The 19,382-nt window shown below is 42.5% G+C and overlaps 1 protein-coding gene across 1 annotated transcript in view; it reads right to left on the reverse strand.

The window, feature by feature from the left end:
- The window catches only part of CDC42BPG (CDC42 binding protein kinase gamma), a 180,707-nt gene that overhangs the window by 62,202 nt on the left and 99,123 nt on the right, over positions 1–19,382 (reverse strand). The window contains exons 4-10 of the mRNA XM_040410586.1: positions 13,371–13,466; positions 13,062–13,210; positions 11,746–11,839; positions 11,375–11,575; positions 10,534–10,782; positions 8,537–8,616; positions 6,905–6,993 (exon numbers count right to left, since the gene is read on the reverse strand). Of these exons, the coding sequence (XP_040266520.1) occupies positions 6,905–6,993; positions 8,537–8,616; positions 10,534–10,782; positions 11,375–11,575; positions 11,746–11,839; positions 13,062–13,210; positions 13,371–13,466 (958 nt within the window). The remainder of the gene's footprint in view (positions 1–6,904; positions 6,994–8,536; positions 8,617–10,533; positions 10,783–11,374; positions 11,576–11,745; positions 11,840–13,061; positions 13,211–13,370; positions 13,467–19,382) is intronic.

Here is a 19,382-nt window from a genome sequence, read left to right on the forward strand (position 1 = left end):
AGGTGCCCGCCTTCCGAACTACCCACACATCTACTGTCAGACTGAGAGACGTCTGTTCTTCTACTGGGATACGCCCTCTTGAGGACCTATCGCACATATTCCCATCATCTCCTGGAAGATGGTTCCTCTATTTTCAACTCAGGGGATTTGTTGGATCTCTGATGCCTGGTTTGCGGTCCCATACATCTCTAACAGATTTTGAAAAGCTATGTGTTGCTCAGGCTGCCCCTGGCCATGCTATTTCCTTGCTTTACATCATGCTGAACACCGAGGTCACTGAGGGCAGCCAATCTGGAGATTCCTACCCCAAACTCAAGTTTATGCTTGATTGGGAGACGGAATTAGGTGATACTTTTACTGGGGATCAATGGAAACGCTCTTTGCTTTTCACGCATAAGATCTCTATATCGTGTAATTTACAAGAACTCAACTATAAAATACTTACCAGATGGTATCGGACACCGGAGAAACTGCATCGGTTCTACCCCTCGGTTTCTGAACTATGTTGGCGATGCCATGGTGCTAGGGGGACTATGACCCATATATGGTGGGATTGTCCGAGGCTTAACCCATTATGGAAAGATGTCTTCAAGCTTTATAATTTTCTATTCTGGGCCTCCATTGCATTTTCCCCTTCCATCGCTCTGCTTTCTATTTTCCCGGGGCGAATCTCACATGTTAAGAAAGGTTCATTGCGGCTCTTTATGCTGGCCATGAGGCAAATTATCCCACGCAATTGGAAGTCAACCGAGAGTTTGAAAAGGATCACTTGGGCCTCTGCACTGGATGAGCTGTTACACAGGGAAGAGATGTATGCCTCTGATCACAACAAGATTCCGGCGTTTCTTAGGAGTTGGGAGCCATGGTCCAGGTTTAGATCATCTATGTCGTTTTCGGTTTGGTTGGCATCTGGGGTTCTCCCTGATTCTCCTCCTTAATAGTACCTAGCTATTCTCTAGATATGACCTATGATTTCTCCCCCCCCCCCCCTCCCCTCCGCTTGTGTGTCACCCTGTCTTCCCCCCTTTTATGTCAAGTTTGTCTAGAATTATTGGCCTATACATCATTTGTTTGAGGCCTTATTAAGCCCTTTAGGGCCTTTGTTTCCTCTGACTTTTTGTCAGCTGACTGTTTGTTATACAGATACAGATACATGCTTATACCTTGTCCTTTATGCTGTACTGCTGTTCATGATTTCATGTCGCAATGTATCTTTGTATGCGGTATGTATACTGCAATTTGGGATGTTCTCTTATGATTGTATTTGATAATAATAATAATAAAATCTTATTGAACCATAAAGGTAGCTATAAATGTGGCCATACGAGGTGTACTTGCTGCGACCACATGAGTGTGAACAAGACCTTTCAGTCCACAGCCAATGGCAAAAGCTATGAGATTAAATCTTACATAAATTGCAACACAAAATTTGCCATCTATGTAATTACATGCAAAATTTGCTCACTGCATTATGTGGGCTACACAACTAATCAGATAAAGACTCGAGTGCATAAAACATATTTCAGACGTGTCGCACTACAAGACCCGTAAAGTTTCTGCAGCTAGCTTACATTTTGCTACAACCCATGAGGGTGATCCAGCGGCGTTAATAGTTCAAGGAGTGGAAAGAGTTACTCCACCTGTAAGGGGTGGAGATCACAGAAGAAAGCTTCTCAAATTACTTAATGGGGGGCAGTTTGGGGGTTATTACTTGATGGGGGCAGTGTGGGGGGAAAATTACTTTGTGGGGGCAAACTACTACATGTGGAACAGTGTGGGGGAAAATTACTATATGGGGGCAGTGTGGGGGCGTTGCTATTAGGGAACATTATTTTTGGGGACACTATACAGGCATTATTACCTGGAGCAAAATATAGGGTGTTATTACTGGGGGCACTCTAGGGGATATTATAACTGCTGTAGACACTATATACCAGTTTGATAAATTGTTCCTAAAGTAGAACTGGCTTAGTTGCCCATAGCAACCAGATTACACCTTTTATTTTTGACAGCTCCTCTGGAAAATGAAAGGTGGAATCTGACTGGTTGCTCTGGGCACCTAAGCTAGTTCTACTTTACACCAGTTTGATAAATGACCCCAATTATGAGAACTCTAACGTGTCTGTAACAAACTCTGTAGAGACGAGATGCGGCTGAAAGAATGTGTCATGGCGGTCTGTGTCAAACAGAGGAGAAGAGGAAAGAGGAGATCTACATGACAGGAGAAGTCACTGGATGTAAGAGGTATGTGGTGCTGTATCCCCCTATATGTAGAGCTAACTCACTACTGTGACCTGCGTCTCATCTTCTCCTCCAAGTCTTTTATTATAATCATATGTATTTTAAATTTGGCAACTAAAATGTTAAATTTGTCACCTGCAGTCCTATGTAAAAGCCCAGATAACAGTGATAACTTTCTATGTGCAGATAATGTAGTAGATGTTCCATGCAGTCTTATGCAACACCCCACATAACACAATAGTTCACTGTGTTATGTGGGGTGTTACATAGGACTGCAGGTAACATCTATGATATCTGTACTCAGAGAGTTATGAGATGGTGGGAGTCAGACTCCTGGCACCCCCACCAATCAGCTGTTTGAGGAGAGCGCGATGTTCCAGTGAGCGCCGCAGCCTCATTTCTCCTTACCAAGCACAGCTCTGTCCATTTGATAGCACTGTGCTTGGTATTGCAGCTCAGCCCCAATCACTCAGATGGGACAGAGCTGCACCCAGGCCATGTGACCGATGAATGTAATGTCATATGGCCTAGGAAGAGACTGTGGCGCTCACGAAGCACTGCAGACTCTTCACACAGAAAAAAAACTTAAACTTAAAATGGAGGGAGGGGCCCGAGTTGGGTAGACAGCCCCAGGCCTATCGTGCACTTAATTCGCCCCCGGAAGGGAAGGCTCTTCATAGTTCACCTGCTCTCCATCAACGACGCAGCAGCAAGCAGGTGTAATTACAAGCGTCCCATTCACTTTAATGAGACGGCTCCTTCCAATTCAAGTGTATAGAAATGAGCCATCCCATAGACGTGAATAGGACGGCTTGTAATGACACCTGCTCACTAGGGTTGAGTGAACCCGAACTGTAAAGTACCGAACCTTAGGATTTTTGGACCCCAAACACGAACTTTTCAGTAAAAGTTCGGGTTTGGTGTTCGGCGATTTAATGGCGCTTTTTGAAAGGCTGCAAAGAAGCCACCACAGCCATGCCTACTAATGGCATGGCTGTGATTGGCCAGTGCAACACGTGACCCAGCCTCTATATAAGCTGGAGTCACGTAGCGCCGCACGTCACTCTGCTCTTACTAGTGTAGGGATAGGATGCTGCTGTGAAGATAGAAAAGGAAAGAATCTGTTATCAGAACTTGTTAACTCAGCGATCTACCGCAATTTTGTTTTGTGGGTGCAGTGCAACATTTTTTTTACCCTGCCCTGAGCCCAGTGACACAGAAAAAAAAACAAAACTTTTATCCGTCTGTTAGTTAGGTGGGCGTCGGTGGCCATTTTGTGCAAGTTCAGTGCACCAGCACAGCATATGTGCCAGGGACAATAATTTAACCCTGTTCTTTTAGTTCAGTGGGCAACATATACCCATTTTTTAAGTAAACCTGTACTGCATATGTGCCAGGGGAAGGCAAAATAATATAGGGAATCGTTTTTTTTTGTAAAGTACAATCCAAGTAAATCCATCTGTTAGATTCTGTGGGGACAAATTATTTTTTTTGATAAAAAGTACATTTGCGCCCTGCACTGCATTTATGGCAGTCCAATACAAGCTTTAAATACTGCAGTTATATTCTGAGTTAAAAAAAACACCCATTTTGTGCAAGACACTACATTTGAGGACTTTGCTGCATTTCTGATAGTTCAATACAAGCTTTAAATACTGCAGTTATATTGTTGGTTGACAAATAAAAAAAAAAATTGTGACCTTGAAGTAATTGTATAAAATTCGCCTGTCACACTGTTGTGTGACCTCAAGAAAGTTTTCCTCTTTATGACACCGACACTGCCTGTCAGTGAACTTAATTGTTGACTATTGGCAGTTACATTGTCGCCTGACATAAACCATCTGTTAGTTTGGTGGGTGAACGCAAAGAATGAGTAGAGGGTCAAATAAGGGACGTGGACCCGGTCGTGGTGCTGCTGGTGTTGGTGATGCTCCTGTTGCAGGGAGAGGACGCGGTCGATCTGTGCCAGCTACACGTACAAGTGAAACCCCTTGCTCAGGTGTGAGTAGGCGACAGAACCTTCAGCGGTATTTGGTCAGCCCTAATGCGAATGGTGAGGCCAGAACAAGTACAGGCGATAGTAGATTGGGTGGCTGACAGTGCCTCCAGTTCCTTCACATTGTCTCCCACCCAGTCTCCTGCTGAAAGATCAGAGTTGGCACCTGCAGCCCATGGCCATTAGTCTTTCACCTTTCACCCCCTTGCAAATCAGCCAAGCAGTCTGAGCCCCAAGTCATGCGGCAGTCTCTTCTGCTTTTTGATGACTCTGCTGGCAGGGTTTCCGTGGGCCATCCACCTAGCCCTGCACCAGAAGTGGAAGAGATTGAGTGCACTGATGCCCAACCACTTATGTTACAGGATGAAGACATGGGAGGACCACCGCAGCATGTCTCTGATGATGACAAAACACAGGTGCCAACTGCTGCGGCTTTCTGCAGTCTGCAGACCGACAAGGAGGGCAGGGGTGAAGAGTGGGTGGAAGATGATGTTGAGGATGATGAGGTACTAGACCCCACATGGAATCGAGGTCATGCGAGTGACCTGTCTAGTTCGGAGGAAGAGGCGGTGGTCGCACAGAGGCACCCAGCACAGCAAAAGAGGGAGCAGGGTGCAAAAGCATCTGTTACATTCTTGAGTGACATTTTACCATTTTTGCCATGAATAAACCCCTGCTCTGTATAGTTTAAAGGGGTCGATTTTTTTTTTTAATCGTCTGTTCCATTGGTGGGTGACATTAACCCATTTTTGCCGATGAAAAACCCCAGCTCTGCATAGGTGACAGGGACTTAAATTTCTAAAATTCGTCTTTAATTGACGCAATGTCCCCTCCTTTCATTTGATCCTTCCGCTTTAATAACTTGTCCAATATTTCCGCTCGATCACATTTCAGCCATTGACCTCCCTTGGATGTGGTATCCCTTTCTCACGCTACCTCTCCGGCATGGAACCCTGATTCCCCGTTACCTGTGATCACCATGGTAGGCGCATAAAAGAACATTGAAAGTTGATAGGGAAGATATCCAATTGGATCGTGGATGTCACGGGGACGTGCGATCAGGCAGAAGTTATCTAGAGTCAACAAAGCGGCAGCAGGGCCTGTCCTGTCTAACATTTCCTAATCCAAAATACCCCAGTGACATTCCCTGTAACATTTTATTAATCATAACAATAACAGGGCATCTTAAGAGTCCTGTATTGTTATTTATCGTCACTACCTCCCCGAGTCGGGAGTGGGTAATTGCCCCCCGCCCCCTCCTTTACTTGGAAGCTTCTGCTTCAATAATTTGTCCCAAATTTCCGCTTGATCACATTTAATTTCATCCATTGACCTCCCTTGGATGTGGTATCCCTTTCTCAGGCTCCCTCTGCGGCATGGAACCCTGATTCCCCGTTACCACAATGGTAGGCGCATAAAACAACATCGAAAGTGGATAGGGAGGATATCTAATTGGATCAAGGCCGTCACGGGGACGTGCGACATGGTTGAGCAGTATGTGTGCACACGCCTACACGTACTGACCGATTGGTCTGCCCCCTTCAACTTCTGGGTCTCCAAATTTGCCCACATGGCCTGAGCTTGCCCTTTACGCCTTGGAGGTGCTGGCCTGCCCTGCAGCCAGTGTATTGTCTGAACGTTTGTTCAGCACGGCAGGAGGGGGTTATCACAGACAAGCGCAGCCGCCTGTCCACAGCCAATGTGGACAAGCTCACGTTCATTAGACTGAACCAGGCAGGGATCCCACAGGACTTGTCCGTACCTTGAGCAGAATAGACATGTATACCGGCCCCACCCAGCCATTGTTGTACTCAAGAGCACTTTATCTTTGTTTTATTTTTTATATTTCCCAATGCTTTGGGGTGTACCCAAATTTGAACAAAAAAAAATAAAATAAAATAAAAAATAAAAAACCAGTAACCAGTGTTGGCTACCTCCTTCTCCACCGCCTCCTTAACATCCTACTCCATATGGACCTCCTCCTCCTAGATCAAGATTATTATTTTAAATTTTTACGTATTTTATGTCATTTGAAGTCATTTCCCTATCCACATTTGTTTGCAGAGCACTTGCCATGCTCTTAACCACATTTTGCTGCCATTTGCAGTCCTCTAGCCCTTTCCATGACTTTTTTTTAGAGCCATTTTAGTGGACTTTAATGGGGTTCGGGTTCAAGTTCCGGTCCCAAACGCGAACTTTTTTGTGAAGTTCAGCCGAACCCGTACATCCAGGTGTCCGCTCAACTCTACTGCTCACCACTGTGATGTCAACGGCGAGTAGGTAAACAATTAAGAGAAGGCTGCACTCCCACAGAGCGTGGTCTTCTCTTCAACCAGCTGATCGGCAGGGGTGTCGGTCTGATTTTAATGACCAATCCTGAAAGTGGTCATCAATATTAAAATCCAGAAAACCCCTTTAATATTACAGGTCCTAATGTCTGCAGTTGCTTATATTCCCATGGCCTCTTAACACTTCCTCTGTGCTTTGGCTCAAATGGGTTATCCCATGATCATTGCAAATTAAAATCAAAATAGCAAGAATCTCACTGACAGAGCTAAGTGGATTGCAGCTTGACATATTTATAGGTGGAAAAGCATTGAGGTTGTTATAAGAAATGAAAAAAGAAAAAAAATAATGCATCCCATGTTCATAATACAAGAGCCTTACCTTGAATGGATCCTTTGTCTTGCGCTGGTCTAGTTTCCATACCATTATTGACCACGCAGTTAATGAGGGTGCCTTTGTCTGATAACGGGCTACATTTATAGTATAAAGAGTTAGAATTTAACGAGAAATAAATCAGAAGGAAATAAAAAGCATTGTTATACTTATTGCCTCATTCATGTTAGACTTCTACACTAAAGTTTCTATTTATTGCCATTGAAAATATCACAGCAGACTGCTATTGGGCACTAAATATAAGGGGGGACTGACAGCACAGAGGTTAAACGATGGAACAAAATAATGTAGAGGTAATCTATTAACAGAGCCTCATCCAACCATCATTATAACTAACTTTATAGTACCTTTAGTGAACCTTGGATACATGCCGTATTAAAACCCTATAAAGCACAGAATGCTTGGCTCTTCAGATCACACCCCTTATGATCAGTATGCGGTGACTTCACAAAAGTCAATAGGAGGATTTACTAAGCTAAATGGACAAGAATTCTGTCTCAATTTGTGCCAAAAAAAACTGACGTACATGCCTTGCACCACATTCATTATGAGAGAAATTTATTATCCCCTAGAAAATTGGCACCAGAAAGTCGCAAAGTGTGGTGCACACTGTAGTTGCGCAGAAATTTAGTAACTTTCTGGGGGTTTTAGGCACTGCTCACCATTTATAAATGTAGCAAGTGGTGTGGGGTTGGCGTAGGCGGCCCGTCACATTTATTATAATTAGAGATCAGCAAAGCGAGCTTCAGATGTTACATTCAAAGTCACATCTTTCATACCTTCAGATTAATTGATGCATCTCCGTACAGTATCAGAATGTATGGGCTCCGATGAACCGAAGTTAGTTATTCACGAAGTCGCACGTGACTTTGCTGAATAACTTTAGTAACTGATTTTTAAAGTTGGAAAAGCACTTTGAAACTTGATACAGAACTTGGCTTTGGTTCCAAGGTATCAGTCGGAACCGAAGCAGAGTTTCCACTTTAAAAATCAAATGACTGAAGTTATTCAGTAAAGTCCGCTTTAAAAATCAGTTATTCAACGAAGTCACGTGCGTCTTCGCAAAAAAAACTAACTTAAGCTCATCGGAGCCCATACATTCTAATACTGTACGGAGATGAATCTCTGTACAGTATTAATCCGAAGTTATGAAGGTGGCGACTGATTGTGACATCCAAAGCTCGCTTCGCTCATCTCTAATTATAATGTATACCAGGAAACTGGCTTAGAGTATTAACAATTTTGTCACATCTGATGCAAGGAGGGGACAAGATTAGGACTGGCATGTAAAACACTTTTTGTTCCATACTGGCCAAGGGCCCATAGCTTCTAGGAATAAAGCATGGCATACCTGGAAGGGGGCATGATTGAAATTTGAAAGTGCGCACCAAATTGCAACATTTCGATGTAAAGTTAACCAACCAATAGGTGTCTAACATAGCAAGGCATCATGTATTAATTAACACAAAGGTATTAAGACATTATTGAGCCACTCCACAAAAGACTACTACTATAAATACAAAGCACTAAATAGAGACTAACAAAAATAGCAGATCTATAGAAAAGATCTTTACTTCCAGGTCTAATCAGTAGAAGTTGATGAGACTTTAACACACATACCAGTTGGATGTAAATGTAAATCCCACAAATGGAAGGAGATGCGCTGAAAAACCATTAAGAATATTTGGAGGCAATGTTTCCTAGAAATAAACATTCCGCAAATTAAAAGACCAGACCATTTATTCCAATTCATGACCAGACACATTTTAGTTTTTAGTACATTCAGTTTTGTAAGCCAAAATGTTTTTTGTTTGGCAATTTAAACAATAAAAAAAAAAGTTTTTTCCTGTATTACATGGTGCTTTATTTTTGTGCCATATTTATTTTACTAGTTTGCTTGTATTTATTTACCTGGAAATAATGCTAGTACATGTGGTCATTTTGGTATAGGGAATGTATAGTCTACGGCTGCCGGGCTAGAAGCTGCAATGTGGACTAGTGGTGCCCTTTTATTACACATTGTGACCCCAGAAAGTCATACAAGGCCTTTCGGGGCATTTTTCCTGTAATTGGAGATGCCATATTAACTCCAGTTAGAGGGTGAATACAGCCTCCTTTGCCAAGACCCAGCCGCTCTTGCAGTCACCCATCTCATGGCTACTTTCTGATCTTCAAACACAGAGCTCATTGAGTGATGTGTATACAGCAATGGGGAAAGCAGGGATGGGAAAAATATATCTGCCTTCTCAAAGGCAGAATATGGTAAAAATTGTCTTTGCCTTCTCAGCTGCCATCTCTGCAGATGCCCAGTAATGTGAATGTATAAAGTCTATTTTTTGCCCCAAAAGTGGGGGGAAAAAGGTCAGTGGTAGGACCAGGGAGTGGTGAATACAGCGCATCCTGTGCTGGGTCTGTACTCGCCGCTCCCTAATCTTCTTTTGCAGACACCACAAGCTGTGCTGTGACCTGCTCACAGCATGAGGACGTCGGCACGCTCTGTGACCTCAAGCTGTGCAATATCAGGTCACAGCACAGCGTGGCAGGAAGAGCGATTTTTTTTTTTGTCAGATATAAGGTCTGATTAACACGGGGGGCCTGAGCTGGGGGCTAATTAAAATTGGGGGTCTCATCTGAGGTCTGATTGGGGGTCTGAGCTAGCGTCTAATTAACATTAGGGGTCTGATCTGAGGTCTCAGCTGGTGTCTAGTTAACACTGGAGGTCTGATTGGGGGTCAGAACAAACACTGAATACAATTATGAACTACTGTGAACAAGACAGACAGAGTTAGAGAGGGTTGAGATGAGGGCAACTAAAGTAATAACTTGTATAAATATATCAGAAGTCAGTACAGAGATCTCTCCCATCATCTATTTATACCCAGGACTGAACGTGACAAAGGGGACATCCTCTATATCCAGAGGAAAGAAGGTTCCTACACAAACATGGAAGAAAGAATATGCTTTACTGTAAATGCAGTGAGACTATGGAACCCTCTGGCAGAGGAGGTGGTGAGGGGAATTAACTAAAAGAGTTCAAGAGTGGCCTGAATGTATTTCTGGAGTGTAATAATATTATAGGTACTGGATTTCTGGAGAAGGGTCCTTGATCCAGGGAGTTATTCTAATGGCCTGATTGGGAAAAAATGGTTTCCACCTCATGAGTGTTTTTGCCATCCTCTGGATCAACTTGCAGGATAACAGGCTGAACTGGATGGACAGATGTCTTTTTTCAGCCTTATAAACCATGTTACTATGCATGTCTGATCTGGGGTCTAATTAACATTGTGGATCTGATCGGAGGTCTGATTGGGGATCTAAGATGAGGTCTAATTAACATTGGGGGGGTCTAATCTGAGGTATGATGAAAAATATATATTTTATTTTTTTCCTCATCTAAAACCTAGTTGTGTCTTATAGGGTGAAAAATACGGTATGTATGTGAAATGTATTTAAATATTAAAGAGTAAAGCAACTCCTACCATAAAATATAGGGGGGGAAAAAAAAACACATCTCATGTGTCCATGTGAAAGATGGATTTTGTGGTTAACTGTGTAGTTACACGAGATTTTTCAAACATTAAGTGGGGTTACGCTTTGAATTATTACCCAATACCTACCGAAGTTTTCAAAGACTCATCATCCACATCAAAATTGGAGGTGTCTGCTGGACTGTCCACCTCTGGGATGTAAGGTGGAATAGCTTTATGAATGTTATCCCAGTCTATTCCACTAAAGAATGGATGTTTTTTGAAGTCATCAATACCACCTCTTCCGAGTCGATTTTTTTGTCTGCATATAAGGCGCTTGATGAGATCCTTTGCGTTGTCAGATACATCTGTTATGTCAGACGGAAACTGCAGATGTTCCTGCACCAACAGTACAAACAATTATACAAGTAGTTTAAGGGGAAAACATAGAATACCCACGAGAATAAACATACAAAAAAGTAAAGCATCCATGGAGTTGGTGTCATGGAAAGGTTTCTTTCCCTATGATGGTTTTTCTAAAAATCTATTTTAAAAAAAAGAGTCAGGCTTTTGCAGTGGCATGCCAGATTTGCTAACAAAACTGCCCTATGCCAACGTAAACAGAAAACCCTGTTGTAGAATGAGTTTGCTGATGGAGATCTCGTGAGCTAATGTATGTCATTTCTCGTTTGGTACTGTCTAGTGCTGCAGTCTATACTTGCAGATAGCCATGCTTTAAGGACTATGAATTACAGTGCAAATCACTAGAAACAACAATGCAAAAAAGGAAACGGTTTCAATGTCTGGAAGCTATATATGTACACATGCTGTCTTTACATTATGACATACAGTAAAAACACCATAAGACGCTATTTGTGCTGAACAATATATGTGTATTAAAAGCCTGTATTCTGGGAGAACTGTGATTGTAAGATAAAAGCGAGTAAAAATACTTCATCAGTACATAAGACAGTAGGAATATTTACTTTACCTCATGATTCATTATTTTTCCATAAGTCTCTACAAGGGACTCCGCATAGAAAGGAGTTTCTCCGAAAAGAATTTCATACATGGAGACTCCAAGCGACCACCAGTCACACTCTGTCCCATACTTGCCCTTGCCATCTTCCATGGCTTGGAGAATTTCTGGTGAAATGTAATCTGGGGTGCCAACAGCAACTGAGGACTCCACCTGGAAGAAAAATACGAAAAAGGGACTTTTTCTTTAGGAACCAGGATTATTAAAATAAGAATGGCAAACAAATGATATTTATAATAATTTCTATTGGTCTTTATACATAATACATCGCTATATGAATTGTCAATGTCTTTGGCCATAATGGCTACAGTCCATATAATTACCATTCCGTCAGGACGCATTCTCAAACAAGACCCAAAGTCAGCAAGTCGTATGTGGCCTTTCAGGTCAATGAGAATATTATCTGGTTTTATATCTCTGTGGGGATAAAACATATAGAACATTACATACAAAAAAAAAACATAAAAAGGACATATGTGCTTGGTGTCATCCATTACAACTTTTGGAGACATCTAGAGATGTTTCAGTAACTTCAGTGTTGCATATTATAAACCCTTTAAGATGAGTGTGACCAAATGTGTTAACTCAAACAAATTTAAAGTAAATAGCTAAATAATATTTCATTAGTTTAGATCCCAACTATGATGGTCAAACAAAAAAAAATAATAATCTCAACAGATTCATGGTAGACTATAGATATGGAGTACACTTAGTGCGAAGTCTGTATTCAATCAGGGACCCAGATTTACTAATCCTAAAAACCAAACTCCAAAAACAACCTGACCTATATGGGTCACACAAATTCCGTAACAATGCCTATATAGATAAGCATGTTCTTACCCAATAAAAACAAACTTCAATATAACAATAAAAATATACTTTATTAGTTCAGCAATGCTTAAAGAAACAAACCACTGGTAAAACAAGAATGTAAGGGACTACTGGTGACAGTTAATTAATACATAACAGGTCCACAATAGGAGCACCACAATAACATGATTTTTCCGGACAAACAGTATCCAAAGTCCTTTAAAGCTAAGGCCACATTAAAAAGATGTCCATAAGGAAAAAAATAATCAGCGTACATTGAATATGGCTCAGAACCTAAAACAAATACCTATAAGCCAAATGGTAGAGATGGCCAAAATGCTTTGTAAGGGGACCTACTGTGGACCTGTTCTGTATTAAGTCACCAGTAGTCCCTCACATTCTTGTTTTACCAATGGTTGTGGATTCTATTTCTGCTTTTAAACATTGACAAACTAATAAAGTATGTTTTTTAAAATGACATTGATTTTAATCCTAAAAATGGTGTAAACCTAGACAGGCTGTGTAGACCTGCACCAGATTTTATCACAGGGGCTCTGGATGGATGGATGATAAATCTGGTGCCGGGATAGACACTTTTCTCTGATGCCATACCAGAAACAGATTTTTAAAAAATTTTGGTGTAAAAGGCCCATCCCATTTCCCACCAAGCTCTGCCCCTTTTCCACTAAGCCTCAGCCCGTTGTTGAGCATGTCAGAAAAAAAACTTTTTTGAAACCCTAGATGTACGAAATTGCTCCACTTTTTAGACAGAGTTTTGGTACAAACACATTAGTACATCCTGGCCAGGGCGTCAGACAGCGTGTCTTACCTGTGCACATACTTCAGTTGATGTACTGAATCTATCGCTAATACCATTTCAGCCACGTAAAATCGAGCCATTTCCTCTGATAGTCGGTCCTCAAACTTGCTAAGCAAAGTCAATAGATCTCCTCCAACATAGTAGTCCATCACCAGGTACTTAAAATAAAATGTAATTCTAGATCAGGACACGTTCGTGCCAACTGGCAAACATACACTGTAGTTGTATCCGATTCTGTTCTCTATGTGCTCACAGCCAAAAACAAGTTACAAAAGGTAACGGCTGTATACAAAGCTTTCTAAAATAGAAAGGTCTTACCAAATAGTTTTCATCATGAAATGCATAATGCAAGGTGGGGATCCACAGTGTGTCTGCTTTCACCAAAACGTCTCTTTCTTCCCGAAAACAAGCAGTCTGGGGGATACAAATATTCAATATTTACAACCTGAAAAATCTGCAATTTATCACAGTAAAGAATAAAAAGATTTTTAATAAAGTGTCACCTAACAGACTAACTTAGGCCACGTTCACACACTGAGGATTTTAATAAATCTGGGTACAGACTGTCAGTGCTTGTGAATGGGTCATGTATCTTTACAGTGTGAATACAGCCTTAGAGTATACATCGCCAATACAGAATTGCTTAAATAGATCTCCTTGTACAGTGTTGTAGCTTCCTCTATAAACAGAAAATACAATGCAGATGTGAACACAGAGGATAAAAGGGGTTATCCTGGAAAAAAAATATTGATCACCTATACTTAGGATAGGTCATCAATATCAGATCTGCTGGGGTCCGACACCCGGGACCCCCAAGATCAGCAGTTAGACGAGGTCGGGCACTACGTAAGTGCCGCGGCCTCTTCCTAGACCATGTGACGTCACCGTACATCGGTCACATGAACTGAATGGAGCTGAGCTGCAATACCAAGCACAGGAGCTATCCTACCGCACAGGCGCTATATGATGTACGGCGCTGTCCTTGGTAAGCTGCTGGGAGTCCGCAGTGCATCCCTAAAACAGCCGATTGGCAGGGGTGCGAGGACTCAGACCCCCACTAATGTGATAATGACCTATCCTGTGGACAGGTCATCATTATCATTTTCAGGATAACCCCTTTAAGAGCTTTCATTGCAGATTCCGTGGTGGTTAGTAAGGTCAGTCAGTCCCTGCTGGTGTACTTCCACAAAGGATCTGTCACAACATTGTGCTTCTGTTATAATTAGAAGACACAGTCCAAACGTGAACACAGCCTTAGAGGTCCATGCTTTGCCTTATTAAAGGGGTTATCCCATGATTAATGTAAGAAATGAAAAGTAGACATCATATAGTACATGAGAATCTCTTTCTAACAAAAGCTAGAACCAGCCCTGTACCTCACATGGATTCAGAGATCTCCCCATTCATTGCTACAATTACCATCTCAGATTTATTTTAATCTGACAGCTCAGGGGCCGCGTCCTATACGCAGGCAGCTCAGGGGCCGCGTCCTATACGCAGGCAGCTCAGGGGCCGCGTCCTATACGCAGGCAGCTCAGGGGCCGCGTCCTATACGCTGCAGCTCAGGGGGGGGGGGTGTACTTTCTCAGGGGCCTGTCCTTCCTGCTGCAGCTCTCTCCCTGTAACTTCTAACAGTAAACTGGGCTAGTGTCAGTTAAAGGATGGAAAAAGAGCATATGCGACCACCTCAGAGGTGGACAGAGAAATAAGGATAGGAACAAACAGCAGGTGGCACTATACATACAGGGGGTCATTTATCAATCTGAAATACACCCAAATTAAGCGTATTTCAGGCACAGATTGCGGGGCAACATTTCAACTGGCAGAGGATACGCTGAAGTTATGAAGATGCATAACTTCGGTGGATCCACCACCAGCTTAGCGGTTTATTAAGACCAGCGTCTAAAAAATATTAATAAAATGTGCCCCATAGATTTTATTAAATAACTCGGGGGATATACTAAATTTTTAAGTACATGCAATTACAAAGTATTCAGATCCAGGTGCTGGTTTGAAAAATGTAGAATATTTTTCGTGGTACAACTGCTTTAAATAAGCCTGTCGGGGGGGGGGGGGGGGGGGCGTGGGGGATTGTGACGCGTTTGAGATTCTTCACAGAGAAAATGTTATGAGCATCTGCTTGGAGTTTGCATATTCTCCTTGTGTTCATCGGCGTCTTCTCTCACAATACAAATTTCTAGATGTGATATTTTATGAGGTGCAGACATATAACCCACCTGCTTTTACCTTCTTAACAGTTTCTTGTTATTGAAGAGAATAGAGATCCCTATGCAAGTCTGCACCTCCCACTGGAACAACCTTAAAGGGGTATTCCCATTTTGGACACTGGGGGCATATCGCTGGGATGTCTCACCTCTGGGACCCGCACCTAGACTTAGAACGGAGCCTGCAAAATGCAGGAGAACGCACTGCGCATGCACAGCAGCCCTCCATTCATTTCTACAAGACTGCCAAAAATAGCCGAGCACTGGTTTGGCCGTTTCCGTAAGCCATATAGAAGTGAATGAAGCGATGGCTGCACTCAGCTATTTTCGTCAGTCCTGTAAAAAAGAATGGTGGACAGCCACACATGCGCGTTGCACCCTCTGACACTTTGCAGGCTTTGTTCTAAGTATAGGTGCGGGTACCAGAGGTGGGATCCACACCTAGCAGGCATTGGGGGCATATCCTAGTGATATGCCCCCAATGTCCAAGATGGGAATACCCCTTTCACTGGAACTACAGCTCAAGAGCTCTCTCCAAGGGCACAAAGCAGTCATCAGGGTACACCCTTATCCATTTCTATTCATAACTAATGTGCCTACATGAATGAACCCTAGTGTTCCTTGGAACCAGGTCAGGCATTCACCAGAATGGTACAGTTTTAAGTGTTCCCCAGGAGGAGAACATTTTTTGTCAGGGGTTCCTTCAGGATAAGGCCTCATGCACATGACCGTTCCATTTTTTGGCGGTCGGCAAAACACAGAAGCCGCCCGTGTGCCTTCCACAATTTACGGAACGGAACGGGCGGACGATTGTAGAAATGCCTATTCTTGTCCGCAAAAACGGACAAGGATAGTACATGTTATTTTTTTTTGTGGGGCCACGGAACGGAGAAACGGATGCGGAGAGCACACCGAGTGCTGTCCGCATCTTTTGCGGCCCCATTAAAGTGAATAGGTCCGCACCCGAGCAGCAAAAACTGCGGCTCGGATGCGGACCAGAACGGTCGTGTGCATGAGGACTAAAAAAGGTTGAAAACTACTGGTCAATATCAACAGGCAACAGTGGAAAAGACAACACCGTTATTGATCTACTGCAGCCTAACAATTTACTGAAAAAGCTTGGTGCCTAAGCCCCCGGGTTATTACAACAGAATTCTGAATTTCCACCCATGACCTAACATTTTTGTCTAAGAAAGCTACTCCAGTTTTCCTACTCCACCCTCCTCCTGGAGTGAGATTGCAAATTTTTTTGCAACTTTTTTTTTTAAAGCCTCAATGATAAATCTGGAGTGAAACTCATTAACATAGCTAACCACGCCACTTTTCTACTTGTATTTCACTGGCTTGAGTGGAGTAAAACTGCATAAAAAAGTTGCAAAATGTTTTGCGACTTTTTGAAGCCAGAATTCTGGAGTGAGGGCATGATAAATCTGCCCTATAGAGTTAAAACTGTCATGCAATATGGCTGTCATCACATTTCCAGAGAGATGATATTGCAAAATGCCCCGGAATGAGCACTATGGACAGAAACCTGGACAATCATCCCGTAAATGTCCACCAGACACACAGAAAATACTCCGAGATATACAAAATATCGTACAGCAGCCTCCTAAGTCACTCACAATGGTGCAGGATGGTTTGACATGCCTGTCTATACTTGTCCTATCTCTGGAAGGCATCCCAGACATGTGAACACAGCAGTGACACATCTTGGCATTCCAGTTTGACATCACCTGGGGGGAATGGAAGGTCAGCGCTCACAATGCAGGTCTGATTAATACTGTACTATGGACACTGCAAATCCTGCCTAAGGAAACACATGAAAGACATCCATTGATCGCCAACCAAACTTAGTAACCTGTAAGATCATGGCATTTCCCTTTTATATTAGGCAACACTAACTTCACTGAAAAGCCGCCCAAAAAAAAATAAAAAAAATCTGGTGTTACAGCCCATAACACCAATATCCAAGTCCTGCCATGTCCTACTAACAGGAAGGTGAGATATACTGTATGGAGTTGTCTGGTGGAAAAAATGATTTGGTGTCCCTGACCATTTAGTTGCTTTGTGAGCGGCATTGCACTTGCTAGGGAAAGTACCTACCAGCTATCTCTTTGAAGACCATAAGCACTGTCAACACCATTTGCATAAACAAATGCTATCATACAATGGCAATTAATGACCACAATACCTCAATACTACTATATACTGCCCACATAACACATTTCTCAAAAAATACAGCCATTAACTGCCGAAAAAAGAAAACAAAAAAAAAAGTAATCATCCAACACCTAAAACTGGTGGTATAGGGCAGTATACAGGTTAATAGTCCCTGCTGGTCTAGGATCATGAAGGACTTTCTTATTACTCATCTCTTTATGGTGGACTGAAGGTGGATTGTCGGGAAGGAAGTGTTCCTTCCAGACAGTCTGCTGCTCGTTCAGTGAAGGAGACCGCACATTTACATGCAGTGATCTCCTTCACTGTATGAGGATGGCCTCATCCTTATACAGAATCATGGCTTCTGAGCAGCAGATTGCCATTTAGATCACACGATCTGCTGCTAATCAGCCATGATCAGTGGTGCCTGTATGAGCGTTTCGCTCGTTCGGGTGATTCGCAGCACATTTAGATGGCCAGATGATCAGGAACGACCGTTCCCGATAATCTGAACGATTATTGGTGATTCTAAATCAATCTTTACACCTGCTGATAGACATGTCCGCAAAAACGGCTGCCTCTGAGAATGAGACTGTGCGCAGGCGCGATGCGATCCCGGCCAGTAAGGGTGCCGGGCGCATGCGCTGAAGATAGCCGGGGACACTAGTAGCCGCCCAGCGAAGTGAATATTGATGAGCTGGGCGGCGCTTCAAACGGCAGTTGTGGCGAGGCTGGCTGGGCGCAAGCTGAGGTGAAACACCGCCCCTTGGGCAGATTGAACCCGAATCCAGCAGGTTATAAAACTTCACATTACTGTAGTTATAAGGTGGACAGGGGGGATACTTACATGATTCTTATACACTTTATAAGAACTGTACGGTCATATATATACCTTAATATGCTTTTTGGCCCTGTCAGTGTCCCTTTAAGGACCAGGCCATTTTTAGCAAATCTGACATGTGTCACTTTGGCCTCATGCACACGACCGTTGTGTGCATCCGCGGCCGTTATTCCGTTTTCCGTTTTTTTTTCGCGGACCCATTGACTTTCAATGGGTCCGTGGAAAAATCGGAAAATGCACCGTTTGGCTTCCGCGTCCGTGATCCGTTTTTCCAGTCCGTGAAAAAAATATGACCTGTCCTATTTTTTTCACTGACAACGGTTCACGGACCCATTCAAGTCAATGGGTCCGTGAAAAATCACGGATGCACACAAGATAGTCATCCGCGTCCGTGATCCGTGTCCGTTTTTCCTATCATTTTCAATGCAAACTTGACTTAGTTTTTTTTTTCACTTTTCATGTCCGTGGATCCTCCAAAAATCAAGGAAGACCCACGGAAGAAAAAACGGTCACAGATCACGGAACAACGGAAATCCGTTTTGCGGACCGCAAAAAAAAACGGTCGTGTGCATGAGGCCTTTATGTGATAATAACTTTGAAACGCTTTTACTTATCCAGGCCCTTCTGAGATTGTTTTCTCGTCACATATTGTACTTCATGACAGTGGTAAAAATTTCATTTTTATTCATTAAAAAAATACCACATTTACCAAAAATTTGGAAAAAATTAGCACATTTCCAAATTTCAATTTCTCTACTTTTATAATAGATAAGAGAGACCAGAGATGGCAAAATGGTGAGAGAGTGGAAACTGTGTCCACCCAATGGAACCAAAAGGTCACCTATACAAATAACTCTGTACTAGCTCCCGAGTGAAACAAGCAAAAAACAAAGAACGGAGCTCATAGTACCGTATATAAAAGTATAATTTTTATTGTGACATGATTAAAATATGAAATAAATAAATAGTATGCCGTTAAAAAGTGAAAGAGTAGCAAAAAGAACGCCATCCTGGCGCTGCACACATATCAAATAGAGAGATGTAATAATAAATTATACTGAATATATCCAGATGTAGTATAATAACCAACTATTAAAAAATTGC

The sequence above is a fragment of the Bufo bufo genome, chromosome 10 (assembly GCF_905171765.1).
Source record: "Bufo bufo chromosome 10, aBufBuf1.1, whole genome shotgun sequence".
NCBI classification, from domain to species: Eukaryota; Metazoa; Chordata; class Amphibia; order Anura; family Bufonidae; genus Bufo; species Bufo bufo.